Genomic DNA, 16,515 nt, shown 5'->3' on the forward strand with positions numbered 1-16,515 from the left:
CTTATTCTTACTCTAGTCTAGTCCTACTTTCATCTCTTTTTGAAATGTAGTGTTTTGTTACCTCCAAATTCAGAACAACTTTATAAAAACTACACCCTAATCACCCTTGATAAGCGTGAACAAAGACTTCATTCATAATGAACACATCTTTTCAGGCTTAATGAAGTAGTAGAGTTATACTTACCAAACCTGAATAATTGAATAAGTCTCTGTTCATACTGTTCATAAGGCTAATAAAATGTATTTATTATAAAGAGTTCAACTAAACCTCAATACGGAAAAGTTATGTGCACGTCAAACAGCAGGTGGTGTCATCAGTCAAATGTACAGGGCAGATCTGTGGAAAGGTGAGCAATGAAACACCTGTAATTCAATAAATGTGAGAATGATAAGTTTTATCTTACACTATGGAACAGTTTAGGTAAAACAATAACCATGCTCCAGTAGGTTGTTAGTCACACTGTTATCTTAGCTTCGCTCTGATTAAAGCCCCATATTTATACTGTATTAAAGGCGCAATGGACGATTTTTCGGCGATTTGAGAACGCAGGCGGAAGTGCACATGCGCACTCCCCCGTGTGAACTGATACAACACACACGTGCGTTTGTTTATTAGCGCAACGGAGCGCATCGCATCGCTCGTCTCCCGTAGATTTCTGTCCACTTCTGCGTCAGCTCGAACTGTCTTTCTCCGTCTTCATTTTGCCCCGTACACTGAGGGAACTATATTATGATAGATCCATGCGCTTAGGCACGCGGAAACGTGGGGACGAACCGCACGCGGCTGCAGGTGAGCGGTAGGTGCGTTCTATGATTGATACGTGGCAGGACTAATCGGCCGTCCACGCCACGAGGAAATAAGACTTAGATTTGTGCCAAAAAAATCCATTCCACCTTTAAAGCATGCAGGCCTCGCTCTGTTTACATGAGGCTTTATGGTGATGTTTACATGCAGCTCTCCAGGGGCCAAACAAACAGATAATTCACTCACACACACTCACACACACTCTCACACACTCTCACACACTCTCACACACTCTCACACACTCTCACACACTATCACACACTATCACACACTCACACACACTCACACACACTCACACACACTCTCACACACTCTCACACACTCTCACACACTCTCACACACTATCACACACTCTCACACACTCTCACACACTCTCACACACTCTCACACACTCTCACACACTCACACACACTCACACACACTCACACACACTCACACACACTCTCACACACTCTCACACACTCTCACACACTCACACACACTCACACACACTCTCACACACTCTCACACACTCTCACACACTCTCACACACTCTCACACACTCTCACACACTCTCACACACTCTCACACACTCACACACACTCACACACACTCACACACACTCACACACACTCACACACACTCACACACTCACACACACTCACACACACTCTCACACACTCTCACACACTCTCACACACTCTCACACACTCACACACACTCTCACACACTCTCACACACTCTCACACACTCTCACACACTCACACACACTCACACACACTCTCACACACTCTCACACACTCACACACACTCTCACACACTCTCACACACTCTCACACACTCTCACACACTCACACACACTCACACACACTCACACACACTCACACACACTCTCACACACTCTCACACACTCACACACACTCACACACACTCACACACACTCACACACACTCACACACACTCACACACACTATCACACACTCACACACACTCACACACACTCACACACACTCTCACACACTCTCACACACTCTCACACACTCTCACACACTCTCACACACTATCACACACTCACACACACTCACACACACTCACACACACTCTCACACACTCTCACACACTCTCACACACTCTCACACACTCACACACACTCTCACACACTCACACACACTCACACACACTCTCACACACTCTCACACACTCACACACACTCTCACACACTCTCACACACTCTCACACACTCTCACACACTCACACACACTCACACACACTCTCACACACTCTCACACACTCTCACACACTCTCACACACTCACACACACTCACACACACTCACACACACTCTCACACACTCTCACACACTCTCACACACTCTCACACACTCACACACACTCACACACACTCACACACACTCTCACACACTCTCACACACTCTCACACACTCTCACACACTCACACACACTCACACACACTCACACACACTCTCACACACTCTCACACACTCTCACACACTCTCACACACTCTCACACACTCACACACACTCACACACACTCACACACACTCTCACACACTCTCACACACTCTCACACACTCACACACACTCACACACACACACACACGCGCACAGCTCAGAGGGGCAGGCTGGTCATGGGAAGAGGCCTTAACTCTCTCTTCACACACACACCACTTCCTGTAGAACTCAGAACCACATCCTTTACTGTACACCCTATTCTATTTCTTCTTTAAAAATAATCATATCCGTATTTCGTTTTGATTAAATCTATTCAAAACTGTGAGTTGCCCCCCATCTGAAATGTTTGTGAACTTATTGTCAACTTGAAATTCAAATATTTACAGTTATATCAGCATATCAATAATGTAAAATGCATATTTTTCCTCTCCCAGCAATGCTGGACTGTAATACCTGTAGAATTAGAAGCATCTGGATGATGGAGGGCGGGACTCGTGCTCGCGGTTTGGACAGAGCTTCGTCCAGTTTCAGGTTCAGAGTGATGATATTTCTGAAGTGGAGCAGAGCCAGCTGTCGAACTGAGGGCTCTTTACCCTAAAAACAACATCAGGACATTTAGCAATACGTTTAACACTACATTTCTTTTCAAATTTTCAACATTGAATACCACACACAGAACAAGACCAGAGAGAGAACACAGGGGAGAATAAGAAAACATCACATTCCGATGTCAGTCAAATTTGTTCAGTTATAAATTTAACCCAACATTTCAACTATCTTCAGGCCCTATGTTCATTTTGTGCGGTTTGTTTGGATAAATAATCCTTCAGTCTAATAAATATCAAATGTGTTTCTGGATTATGCTTTTGGTTGTTTTCAGGTTCTACCATGTAACAACATTATCCATCTTATTTATATGGTATTTATGGAAAGAAAATCCATAAATTGTCTTTTTAAATATATTTTGTGTCCTTATTGCCACAGTAATTTACTGTTATTTAAGTCAGAGTGCCAGGGATCTTCAGGAGTGGCAGGGGCAGAGAGAGATAATTCTATAACAAAATGTAAAATAAAATACATTTAAAACAAAATATTTTGTTTTTGAGAAGCCCTCAACTTATCGGTGCCTGCATATCATAGGAAACTGATACCCATGACTAAAATAATTAGATGGAATCTGAAATAGCACTTTCAAACAAAAAAAAGAATAGTTTGATTGTAAAGTGTATTATTCAGTACCTGCACAGGGTAGAATATGGCCTGCAGCATGGACAGGACATCACAGAAGAAAAAGTCCCAGGTGTCGGCCAATGAGTCCAGCAACTTCTGACCTGAAACACATTCAATAAACAAGACATTTTGGAACCTTTACTATTGGAAGGAAGCAATACAACAGATGCACAATGTCCATTTTCTGGTAGAGGGTATGCCACTCGCCTTATATTTGACAGTATGGTACTAAACCCAAACACATAAAACATAGTGCACATTTGGTAAAACAATGAATTGACTAATCCTGACTAGTTAACTATGTAAAATAATTCTAGTGGTATTTTGATCATCATAATCATTCTCTGGACTATACCGACATTTTACTTACAGTACATGAAGATGAGAACGTTGATAAAGGAAGTTGCCAAACTAAACAAAGATCTAAACAAATGACCTTCAAAATAAAAGATCGAAGATAATTATAACTAAAATTAAGTCATACAGTAATATTAATAGGCCATTTTGTTGATAAAGGTGATGATGAAATTATCACGGAATTACATGATGGTACATCCGTGATAATTTCAGGTAAAAACGTGATACGAAAATGATCCACATTTGTGCAGATTATATTAATGAGTTTTCCCAGCTTTCGTAGGATTAGTAGTACTTGTAGTAGTAATTGTAGTAGAGAAGGCCCATTGTGCAGAGTGCGCCTTGCATCAATAATTATTAAACAGGTTGGCAACGTGCTAACACCAGCCTGCATTAGTTCAATGCTTTCAGTGTGGAAACAGTGTAAAGTCATAAAAATCTAAATGGTGTGCACGGATAGGCCTACTGACCCGACACTGTTCTAACAGTCACCACATTTTGCAATTTTGCACACAAGCAGTTTTCAAAGCAACTAGAAGCAAAAAGCCACCTCCTCCTCCTCCTCTACTACTACAATAGCCTTGTAGGTCTATGTTACCACTATAACTTTTTTACACCATTAAAGTATGTATGTGACACTGATGTGAAATTATTCTCTATAAGCCTTCACTCGCTATATTTCAACCTATATTTGATCAATAAGTATTTAAAAAGACTCAATGTACCGGAACAGTAGAAATGATCGTTTGACTAGTCGACTAATTAATAAAATAATCGCTGACTAATCAAATACTAAATCATTTGTTTGTTGCTCCTCTATTTTACCCTTTTTTAATTGTTCATAAACAGGAGGTGTGTGGTACTATTTACATACACTGTAACTGCAACTGTAACTGTAACTACAATTACAACTACCACTGCAACTGCAACAACTACTATTACTATTACCACACCAACTAACATACAACTTGTCCTACAAAGATTTTATATCTCCTTACGACATTTGGTCAATGACCAACCACTAAAATACAATTTAACCTTGGGACTTAATCATTTACTCACATCCATGTAAACTTTATGGCCCATACTCCTCACAGCTATTATTGATCTACTTCTACAGCCCTGTGTGAGTGTGATCATCTGTGGTCTAGGTAACAGATTGAGTTTTGCGCCTGACGCACAATACTTCCTGTCTGGTGGTTGGAGTGACAAAATGAAACTTTTGAAAGTGTATCAGTGACTTAAATTAGTCATTTTACAATGTCATTCTAAATGCATTGTTACATTAGTGTCTCTGTCTGAATAAATGTTTTATTGTAAAAAAAACCTGCCCTAAAATAACTTTTTTACTTTTATAATTCAGTGACTGAATGTCATGTTTTTTCAGATTAAAAAAAATACACAATTTCAATTCAACCATTCCAAATCTGATGAAACAGATTCACTTTCTAAATGTATCTATTTAAAGTGTTATGTTGTCTACATGTTAAAGGAAAACATTTATTTATATATAAGCACTTCTGCTTGGTGTAATGTGGTTAAAACTGGGTCACATGTTATCTACATACAGTGGTTAAAACATGAGACAGGAACCCAAAAAAAAAGACTTTAACCAAGGCTCATTTGCAGAAACAGGATACTGATTCTAAGCCACCAAACTATTTAAACCCCAAAAGCAAACTAAACTCCTATCATCATATTGTTGTCATCATATGCATTATTGGGGGCTTCTGCTTTGCGGGTGTCTGTGTACCTTCATAGAAGCGTATCTTGTCTCTGAGGATGACCATGCCTTTAGTGAGCAGCTGGTTCTGGAGGTACTCAGTGAAAAACGAGCCTAGCTCCGTCTTCAGCAGTTGTCTGCAAACACAGCTTTAGTTTAGTCCTCTAAAGTGAGGAGAAATTCATTACTACATCATTAACAGCGTAAATAAAATAAATATTCCTTTTTCACACACAAAACAGACCAATGTACAAATATAACATAACACTTATAACATTTAGCATTTATTGTATGACATAACTTTTGAGTAGAGATAACCTAATTTTCCTCTAAGGTTTTGTTACATCTATAATCTCAATTCTGAATGAATCAATGAATCCTTGCATATGCAGAAGACCATAATCAATTATTAGAAAAATGCCTTCATGTGTGTTTTATTTACTATTTAGCACAGATCAGTTTTAACAGTGTAAACTCCATCATGCTGACTTTTTAAATACCCAGAGCTTTAAGAGCTTTAAAACTGAACTAAAAAAGATTCTCTCAAAAGCACCCAGAGTTGTAACCATTAGGCGCGCACGCGCACGCACGCACACACACACACACACACACGCACAGTAACTGACATAGTGCATCGAGAGGGAAGGCGATACTGACAACAATGAATGTCCTTGTATTTGTTGAGCTTGATATTTTCACAAAACATCAGAATCTCTTTTTGAGTATTTTGTTTGCTTTAATTATAGACAATATACTCAATATTCAAATTAGCGTATCTAATTTTTTTTTTTTTTTAATATTATCCAATTCTCCCACCTCTAAATGCACATTTAATAAACTAAGGATAAACTTCATAGCCCACACAAGGAGAAACATTATGAATGAAACACAATACCAATGAAAAAACAGGAAATGATCACGATGTTCACAATCAAAAGTTTAATAACGATTTAACGGCAGGAGTTTCCTCTTGTTCATATCCAACACAAACATTCACATCTGTAAAAGTAATTTCACTAAGACCTGATCTAATCTTCAGTATCACAGAAGCACAGAGAGGTGATGTCACTGACGGACCATGAGTTCATGTTTCCTACAGCTGCTCTCTTTACGGCCAATTCACTTTTTTAACTTGACACAAAAATGCTGTGGTTGCAAAAAATGATGGTAGATTGCAAAGTCCTGGTTTAGTCCTGGTTTAGTCTTTTAAGGGAGACTGGGTTAGGTTCTATCAGCACCACTTCAGCCAATCAGAGACCAGATATGACAAAAATGGTCATATGGGATGGTTGTAAGGACCCTCCCCATATTCAAACTAATGCAATGTTTTGACACAACAAATGGTTTTTGTGTCTAAACATTTTTTTTAAAAGGTATCTGTTAATGTCCCAAAGAAGGTCTATCAGTCAGTTCAATGGCAAAATAGCTAGGCCTGCATACAAGATCACACCAATATATGCACATGTACAAATCACAATAATGTCGGAAGTTAAACAACTCTTAGACCTGCCCTTACAGGTGCACAGAGGTAAAATAAGATGAAGTTAAAAGTCTGTTGGTGAGTGGACTCATTAACGCATACAAACGCACGCACACGCACACACTTTATTCATTTCTATATGCTGTCACAACCCTCCCCAGTGTGTGTGTTACAACCTATAGCCGCTATTGGGGTGGTTGTAAAAATGTCCCAAAATGTAAATAGGTGTGACTGAGTAAAGTGCGTTATAGGTGCTCAAGCAAAAGGTTTTACAGCCATCCCCGGTCTTCCCTACTTGTTAATATTCCAGGTTTAATCCTGCCCTCATCGGGCTCATCTTGGACGGGGATGAGTCTGTCTACAGGAGCGAGGTGATCCAGCTGGTGTCCTGGTGCAGTGGTAACAACCTGGAGTTCAATGCCCAGAAGACAGTGGAGATGATTGTGGAAATCATCAGGAAAGTCACAGCCCCCCCCTTCACCACGACAGACTCCCCCATCACCACCGTGGACTCCTTCCATTTCCTTGGCACCACCATCACCCAGGACCTCAAGTGGGAGCCCACCATCAGCTTCCCCATCAATTCAATTGAATTTATTTTTGTAACGCCCAAAATCACAACAGCGGTTGTCTTATCAAGAAGGCCCAGCAGAGGATGTACTTCTTGCGGTAGCTGAGGAAAGCCACGCTGCCAGCGCAGATGATGGTGCAGTTCTACACGGCCATCATTGAGTCCATCCTCATTGAGTCCATCCTCACCTCCTCCATCACTGGAGCCACAGCCAGGGACAAACAGAGACTACAGCGGATTGTGCGCTCCGCTGAGAAGGTGATCGGCAGCAGACTTCCATCCCTGCAGGACCTGTACGTCTAATGTCATGTCATTAGGTTGTTGTGATGCTAAGTAATGAGTTACATAAGATGTTTGATTATTTCAACAACTTTGATTGTTTTAACATGGTAAGTCAAGTAACCTTTATCCTGTGCCCTGGTAGTTGACACTTGCCTGGGTGGACAGAGGCCCCTGCCATAAATATACTATCAATGTATGTGGAGGATTAGGAGGGTGCTTGTGGAGGGTGCTTTTAGTGGGGCTTGTGGACATCCTTAAGTGAGTGGTCTGATAACCCACGACCCAAGGACGAAACACAGGCTTCTACCATTCGTAATGAATCATTCATATTCTGACTGTTGTGCCTTTTTAATAGGCTGGATATTACCAAGACCCTTGCGATACAATACGTATCCCGATACATGTATATTCCGATACAATTCCCTCATTATGATCCCGATACATTTTTGAAAACGGGGTCTTAAAAATTTACCAAATGGGTAATGTTTTTCCTCTGGATAAGAAAATGTATGAAATTTCATGTTTAGCCAGAAAGCGCTTATTTATAAATCCATTCTGCTCTAATAACTTCATACATCCAACCAACTGATCCAAATAGAAATATAAAGAACACATTCTAGTAAAGTATTGCATGTTTCTTGCCAAACAATTGGCATGGTCTGAACATAATGCACAGATCAGCTTCTGATCAGGTCCACAGCTCCTTCTCACATCGGCCGAGAGGAGTGCAGCACAAACAGCATATCAAAAGTACTATTCCACCTCGTTTAAAGCCTACGGGCCACAAAAATCTTTTTAAAAGTATTTTTTTTCTTTCCTTCTTTTTTAAAATATCGATACTGTGGCTCCGTATCGATACATCTGTGACAATATATCGCTGTATCGATATTTTGAACACAACCCTAGAAGACTCTATTAGGGAAAGTATTTTGGCTTGTGCATTGCTAAAATAAAGACCCACACCGCCTTATTTCTCTATCACCGTTTATAGTATTTTTTCCGCAACAGACAAGCAGGTCGGATCACCCTTCTCACGCCATAAAAACAATTTCTTTCCCTCTGTCGTTGGACTCATGAACACTAAACGCCTTCCACTTTAACTTTAATTGAATCAATCACTCACTGCACTGTTCACTTTTTGCACTACGTCTGTAAATTTAACTGTAAATTGTTTGTATATAGTAAGCCTATTTTTATGTCTAGCTTATAGTAAATTTAAATTGTTTTTCTTCAATGCATGCCCTATTTGATTCTATACATCTTGTTTTTATTACTGTTCAGTGTTGTATATGGCACCAAAGCAAGTTCCTATGTTTGTGAATTTTGTTCATTAACAATGGCAATAAACCTTTTCTGATTCTGATTAGTTCTGGTTAAGGTCTGGTTTAATCCTTGCTCCAATCTGGTTTTGTTCTGGGTTATTCTCTGTTTAGCCCTGCTTTAGTCCATGGTAAGCTGTTAGCTGTACGTCTGAATAGTTGTGCTGTAGTCCTTCAGCCCCGCACGCGGTAACACAAAGTCTAACATTGGGTACTTCTAACGCCAAGACAAGTCCCTATGTTTGTAAACTGTGTTCAATGACAATGGCAATAAACCTATTCTGATTCTGCTCAGCCCCTGCTCTCCAGCGTCTTCACACTGGACAGTGGACAGGAATACTGAATGACCAAACTTTTGTCAGAACAACTGGCCTCATGTTTTATAACCGATTACCTCCGAAAGAAAGAAAAAAAAAGAAGAGGAAATACGTTGCGGTAGTAATTTGTCCAAACTGTTTCCAGAGTCTTTGATTTTGATGATCAGGTGCATTTGGCTGCACGCATTTTATCACCCCCTCCCCTTCTGTTCACAGCCTTGGCATCATCATGGACTCTACCCTCTCGTTCAAATTTCACATAAGCCATATCACAAAGCATTATTGTTCCACCACACAACATCGTCAGTCTCTGCCCCTCCCTTTCACAACCTACCCACTTCCAAAAACTGCAATAGACCCAAATCTCTGCCGCCCGCCTCCTCATCCACACAAGGTCCAGAGACCACATCACCCCCATCCTCAAACAGCTCCACTGGCTCCCTGTACAATACTGTTACAAGTCTGATGCCACTCCCATTGCATACACTGACTATGCCACAGGCCTCTGTCTCACACACGTCACACCAATAAACCTCAAACTGTAATTTTCAACCGCTTTTAAAGGTTTAAGATGAGCTAAATGGGGCGCACAATGTCAGTAATTGCATCAAACTTTTAAAACCAGAACTAAACCGAAAACTCAACATGCACTAGATTGGGGCTAAACAAGGACTAGATCAGGACCAATCTAAGCGCACATCAGGACTAAAATGGACTCAGTTTAGGACCAAATAACAACAAGTGTGAATGCAGCCTGAATGTTCTCATGTTTAGACTTTGTGAACCTATAACTGAGTGTGATTAGTGTCCAAACACAAGCCTCAAGATTCACTGTGAGGTAAAAGTAGGAAAGTACTGCTGTGCTTGAATCCGTTTGATGTGAAAATGCCCCACTGACCTCACGCCTTCGTTTAGAGTGTAAAGTTCATTTTCTCCAAGAGCTTTCTTCTGGAACACAGATATCACAGCGTTGTGGATACTGTCAAAACAGAAACATGAGACAAATTTAGTACAAACGTCTTAGGGTACTACTAGCTAATGCATAAGAAAAAGCTTATCATTAAGTTATTCAATCTGATAAAATGTCCATAGGTTAACAACACAAACATTATTACAAAAAGTTTTACTCATGGAAAGCAGAAATATTGGTAATTTTGATAAGCCTCACATTGGGTCCCTTAAACCCTTAAACGTGTAAGTGTAGTTGTGGTGTAGTGATTATGAAGGAAACAGTTTATCATAGTGTTGATTAATCTGGTGTAAGTGTCTTAAATCAAATTATTTAGTTAGGATTATAGAATTTAAAATGTATTTTGGGTTTGGACATTTCATACTTCATCAGAAGTTCTTCTGCTGAATCACTCTATGCCCCTCCCCCAATAAGCTCAAACTGCTGTTGTTATGTTGTTGCTATGGACATCGTTAAAGGTACAGTGTTTTGTAAATCAATATGGTGCTATAATGGTGCTTTTTTTCTTAGTTTCACAGCAACGCCTATCAAAACCCAAGTAAATCACAGCACAGACTGACAGCTCTGTTCAGCTGATTTGTCAAGAACAAGCTGCAAGAACTGCAGCACCGGAGCTCAGAGACACTCGAGGTGCAAGAACAAACAAGCTTCTTATGAAGTATGACCAGTATCGTGTATCAAAAAAGTACCCCCAAAGTATAGTATATAATTCTGAGAGCCTTTGCAAGTGCAACTCTGCCCATATTTCAGTCAATTAAAAGATGTACAGGGCAAGTATTTCTTAAGCCAACTGCAGCCCTAAAGCTGTTTTATCTGAAAAAATATATACTGTATGTATATCTACAAGCAATACACATGAAAATACAACATGCAGTAATTACACTGTTCTATGTGAAAAATATGTAAGTGCAAAGTGAGTACAGTGAAAATAGCAATTCACAAAAAGTGTTATTACAGTGTCTTTACAATCATTTTAACATTCACCACCAATTTAACCGAGAGCTTGCATCCAGTTAATCACATGAAAATAGATATTGAGTGTGAATATTGTATTATTGTATTAATACAGAGGTCATGCAGCTCAGGGATTTGTTTGAATTGCCTATTCAAAGTTGGGTAATGCTATTCACGTCACATACGCATCGACGCCTGCAGCAAATCTTCTACTTTCTGGGCCTGGATAAAGCTTTTAAAAAGAGGCAGAGGAAAGATGCTGTGAACAAATGCTCCAGTGAGGCAAAAGAGGGTGAAAAGAAGAGATGGACGTTAAGTGAAAGAAATCCTGATGGACCCTGAGGCTAAACAAGCAAATACAGGTTTTTCTTCAGAGATTCCTAGAGGTTATGACAAACAAAGGCAAGTGTTAAAAAATGGGCTGAGAGTTAATGTGAAGGTTAAAAGTTGAGGGTACCAAAAGGTCCACTCAGAGTAAAACCTTCCCTGGTACAGATATACGGTAATATAAAAGCATGGTGATTTCTGCATTTATTTCACTTCTCTGCTCCTCTACTCCGTGTTTTATCCTCTCTTTATGTAATACCTCATTGGGTTTGGATAAGGTTTGGAAATATAACATTTTGATCTTGACGAGTGTTGTGCTTTGATAAACAGGAAACAATTGATTCTAATGTGCAATTGCTTTGTTTTGCTAAGCAAAACAGCTATAGTTATCGCTTGCAATAAATCTCATACTAAAGCATTGTGGGTATCAAAGTGAGCTTTAGAAGCTAGACCTCTTTAAATCACCTAAAGGTTTCACTACAGACCTGTTCCATGTGGCGTTGGCCCCTGCCCTCCGCTGCTGTGTTCCTCGGTCTCTGGACTCGTCCGTCGAACCCCCCAGAGTTCCAGCCTTGTCCCCAGAGCTGGAGCCTTTGGACTGGGACAGGTCTGTGAGACTGGAGGACGAGCCACTGCCCAGTCGAAGCTTACTGTGAAGACTCCTCGAAATCCAAAACGGACAAACACACAAACAAAAAATAAGTATCAACATGTTAAATGTACTTGTTTCACTCACATTTCTCACTTTTTCCAATTATAAATAAAGAAATAATTTAAGTAAGTCCCTATTCTGTATACTAGCCCTGGAGTTTAGACCACAACAAATGCACACACAAACATAGAATTATTGTATTAGTTAAAGATCTTTTCAAAGGAGAAAGTAACACGTTAAATTCTGAGAGAAGTCCTATTCTGTGCGAAAGATCTGTTCAAAACAAATTATAACCTTTTTTGAATGCAGATTAATTCTTCTTAACCACTTGTAAAGTAATTTTAATTTTATTCAGAAGTGGGCAGAGTAGCTACATTTGCACCATTTTGCAAGAACCGTTACATTAAAACAATATTACTCATCTAATAATTTAATCACAGAAAACCCATCTTTTTAAAACTGCCTTTCAATGAATTTATCCTACTTTATACTCTCAAATGTAAAGACTGTTTGGGTAGCTTGAAAAGCACTATACTATATTATTATTATTATTATTATTATTATTAGGCCCGAGCGCCACAAGCTGGCGAGAGGCCTATTAATCTCGTAAGGCCGAGAATCAAATCATGAAATTTGGCGCAGAGGTAGATGGTGACAAGAGAAGTAAAAAATATTATTACGGCAACGCCGTCCACCCAACCAAATGTCGGCCATATTGGTTCAAAAAATGGCTAAGCATGACTCGGGAGTTTTTCCAAACGTCGTACTTTTATGAACTCCTCCCAGGGCGTTGGCCCTAAAAAGCTGAAATTTGGTGAAAATGGTACTGAGGAGTGGGACATCAAAAGTTATTCAAATTACATTGATACCTGTCACCTGTACCTCGGTGCGGCAAAGCCGCAAACTTTAGCTAGAATTTCAGAAATCTCCCAAATTTAACATTTCTGCCGTTTGCGCAGATAAAGTCCGAATTGCGTTAAATTAGAATCAGTTGTTAAACTCTTTGCCCTAAACCTACTTTAAGTGAAATTAATTAATTTGGCGCCACAGCGCCCCCTACAGATTTTATATGGAGGTTAAATGTTTAGTTTTGCGAAATTATCTGAAATTTGACACAAAACTCAATTTTGGCATCCCCATCAAAAAAGTCAATGAGACCCATGTCATAATTGTTACGGCTTTGCCGTAACGATGACCGAAACCTCCCATGTTATTCCAATGGGGAAATCACCAGAACATGCTTACACTTTATACTTTCACGAACTCCTCCCAGGGCGTTAGCCCTATTAACCTGAAATTTGGTGAGACTCATCTTCAGGGGTGGACCATCAAAAGTTATCCACATTTTTATTCAAAGAGTCACGGTGTCTGTGCGGCAAAGCCGCACATTTTGCCAAGAATTCAAAATAAAATTGCTTTTTGATGGTAAAACAAAGGGGAGAAGATGTGACAGCGTCACAGATTCAGCAGTAGATGTAATAAAAGGACAATTGGGGCGCGTTAGCGCCCCCTCCTCTTGCGGCGTGGCGGCGGCGTAGCGAGGGCCGATCATTGCCGCTTGCGGCTATATTTATTACTATTACTCTTATTGTTGTTGTTGTTATTGTTGTTGTTATAATTATATAGAAATAAACATTTTTGAGCCATATATTTTCTCAAATAAGAGTAAACAAGTATTTGGTGAAAATACTACCTGTGTACTGAGAAACAAGACAAAATATAAAATAATGCAAAGATTCTGGAATCACAAAAAGGAAACCACGTGAAGTTGGTGTGAACTGTTTGAGAGCGTCTTTTCCTATTGTCAGAAGCAGATCTCTCATTTGTTAGAGCACATAGTCTTTATTAGACACGTGTTAGTGTTTACTCAAGCTGCTGTGATTAAATGGAGCAGATGTCCTGTGCAAAGAAGCCCTGATGTGGAGGCAACGATTTACAATAACCAAAAGATCAGAACAGACCTCATTAGAGACAAACGTGAGAAAAAAATGCATTCACATTTTGTGACAAAGTAAAGTACAGCTAACTGTACTTTGTTGCTGATCATTTCAGAGAAATTTTAAATACAATTTTAGTTACAAAAAGCATTAAAGTACTAGAATTCTTTTGTTGGGGTTTGCGTAATCTTTTGAGTAAGAAGAGCAAACTCAATTTTGTCACAGACGTTTCCCTCTTCTCATGATTCTCATCTTTCACTTCCTCCTCTGATTTGCCAGACGACATCATTCTACAGGGTTAAAAAATATCCTGCAATGCTTGTTTGACTTCAAGACAGCACTGAGAGTCTGAGTAAAAACAGGCAAAACAGCACCTTCAAACTTCACTAATACTTCCTGAGCATCTTGGATTTCTTTTTCAAATTGCAAATACATTAATGATATAAATAAAGACTTAAGCGCAGTAGTAGATGATCCAATGTGGCTGCCATTTGGACTGTTTTAGTGAAAAACATTGTTGGCATGTGTGCTGTGCCACTACTGCACAACAGTACTACCTAAAATAAATATGAATTTGGCTTGAAATAACAAGTAATATATATGCAGCACAATATATCACAAAAGTATTAATATTGCAATATTGGCTAACACAATAATCGTTATTGCAACATAACGATTATAGTTATGACACCAACGTTCTCCATCTGGCCGAAATATACTTTTCAATGGAAATGTGTTTTTAAAGGAAAAGGCAGATTTTTTTTAATCATTCAAAGGTCTGAAACAAGCCTTTATTTAATATTGGTTTTGTCTATGATAAGCTTTTGTTTTTTGAAAGAATCTGACAGGTAATTAAATTAAAACATAGTCTCAATTAAGCATATGCGAAATTAGGCACTAATATCGATATCGCACTAATATCTATATCGCATATCGCAATATTTTCTAATATTTTGCGGCCATATAATGCATTGAAACAAGTCAGAAATATTTTGGAACAAACAAGTTAAATCATTTGTGTCAATTATGTAAAAAAAAACCATCTTAACTGGTCAACTCAACTTACGCGCCTGAGTTCAAGCCATTTGAGCTAATGTCAATATTCAGTGTTGCAGTGTATTGTCTAAAGACATCATTAGGGAACAGAGCAAAATCGTTAGAACGTACAGTACATTTTGTAGCTGATGCATTTGTGAAAATCAGACCTCACTGTAGATTTAGTGGATTTTATCTATTAAGAATAAAGTGAAAAAGAATGCCTTTTCTCCGTTACCACCACTGTCGAGTCTAGTTCTACCTTGACGAGACGCCCCTGAACATGACAAGAGTGCTCTGACTGGGACAAGAGTGCTCTGACTGGGACAAGAGTGCTCTGACTGGGACAAGAGTGCTCTGACTGGGACGAGGGTGCTCTGAGTGGGACAAGAGTGCTCCGACTGGGACAAGAGTGCGCCGACTGGGACAAGAGTGCTCCGACCGGGACAAGAGTGCTCTGACTGGGACAAGAGTGCTCTGACTGGGACGAGGGTGCTCTGAGTGGGACAAGAGTGCTCCGACTGGGACAAGAGTGCGCCGACTGGGACAAGAGTGCTCCGACCGGGACAAGAGTGCTCCGACCGGGACAAGAGTGCTCCGACCGGGACAAGAGTGCTCCGACCGGGACAAGAGTGCTCTGACTGAGACAAGAGTGCTCCGACTGGGACAAGAGTGCTCCGACCGGGACAAGAGTGCTCTGACTGGGACAAGAGTGCTCTGACCGGGACAAGAGTGCTCTGACTGAGACAAGAGTGCTCTGACTGAGACAAGAGTGCTCCGACCGGGACAAGAGTGCTCCGACCGGGACAAGAGTGCTCTGACTGGGACAAGAGTGCTCTGACCGGGACAAGAGTGCTCTGACTGAGACAAGAGTGCTCTGACTGAGACAAGAGTGCTCCGACTGGGACAAGAGTGCTCCGACCGGGACAAGAGTGCTCCGACCGGGACAAGAGTGCTCTGACTGGGACAAGAGTGCTCCGACCGGGACAAGAGTGCTCTGACTGAGACAAGAGTGCTCCGACTGGGACAAGAGTGCTCCGACTGGGACAAGAGTGCTCCGACTGGGACAAGAGTGCTCCGACTGGGACAAGAGTGCTCCGACCGGG

The 16,515-nt window shown here is 40.2% G+C and overlaps 1 protein-coding gene across 3 annotated transcripts in view; it reads right to left on the reverse strand.

Moving 5' to 3' along the window:
* LOC140367104 (proline-rich protein 5-like) overlaps window positions 1–16,515 on the reverse strand; it is a 28,091-nt gene that overhangs the window by 4,755 nt on the left and 6,821 nt on the right. The window contains exons 3-7 of one of the 3 annotated variants that reach the window (XM_072453436.1): window positions 12,271–12,444; window positions 10,433–10,513; window positions 5,596–5,702; window positions 3,495–3,586; window positions 2,709–2,849 (exon numbers count right to left, since the gene is read on the reverse strand). In XM_072453436.1, coding sequence (XP_072309537.1) covers window positions 2,709–2,849; window positions 3,495–3,586; window positions 5,596–5,702; window positions 10,433–10,513; window positions 12,271–12,444 — 595 coding nt within the window. Of the gene's footprint in view, window positions 1–2,708; window positions 2,850–3,494; window positions 3,587–5,595; window positions 5,703–10,432; window positions 10,514–12,270; window positions 12,515–16,515 lie in introns of those variants that run through there. The other 2 variants (XM_072453435.1, XM_072453434.1) reach the window with 2 other exon arrangements.

This window comes from Eucyclogobius newberryi, unplaced genomic scaffold, assembly GCF_026437365.1.
Source record: "Eucyclogobius newberryi isolate DKJ021-1_F unplaced genomic scaffold, fEucNew1.0.hap1 SCAF_2, whole genome shotgun sequence".
Lineage (NCBI taxonomy): Eukaryota > Metazoa > Chordata > Actinopteri > Gobiiformes > Gobiidae > Eucyclogobius > Eucyclogobius newberryi.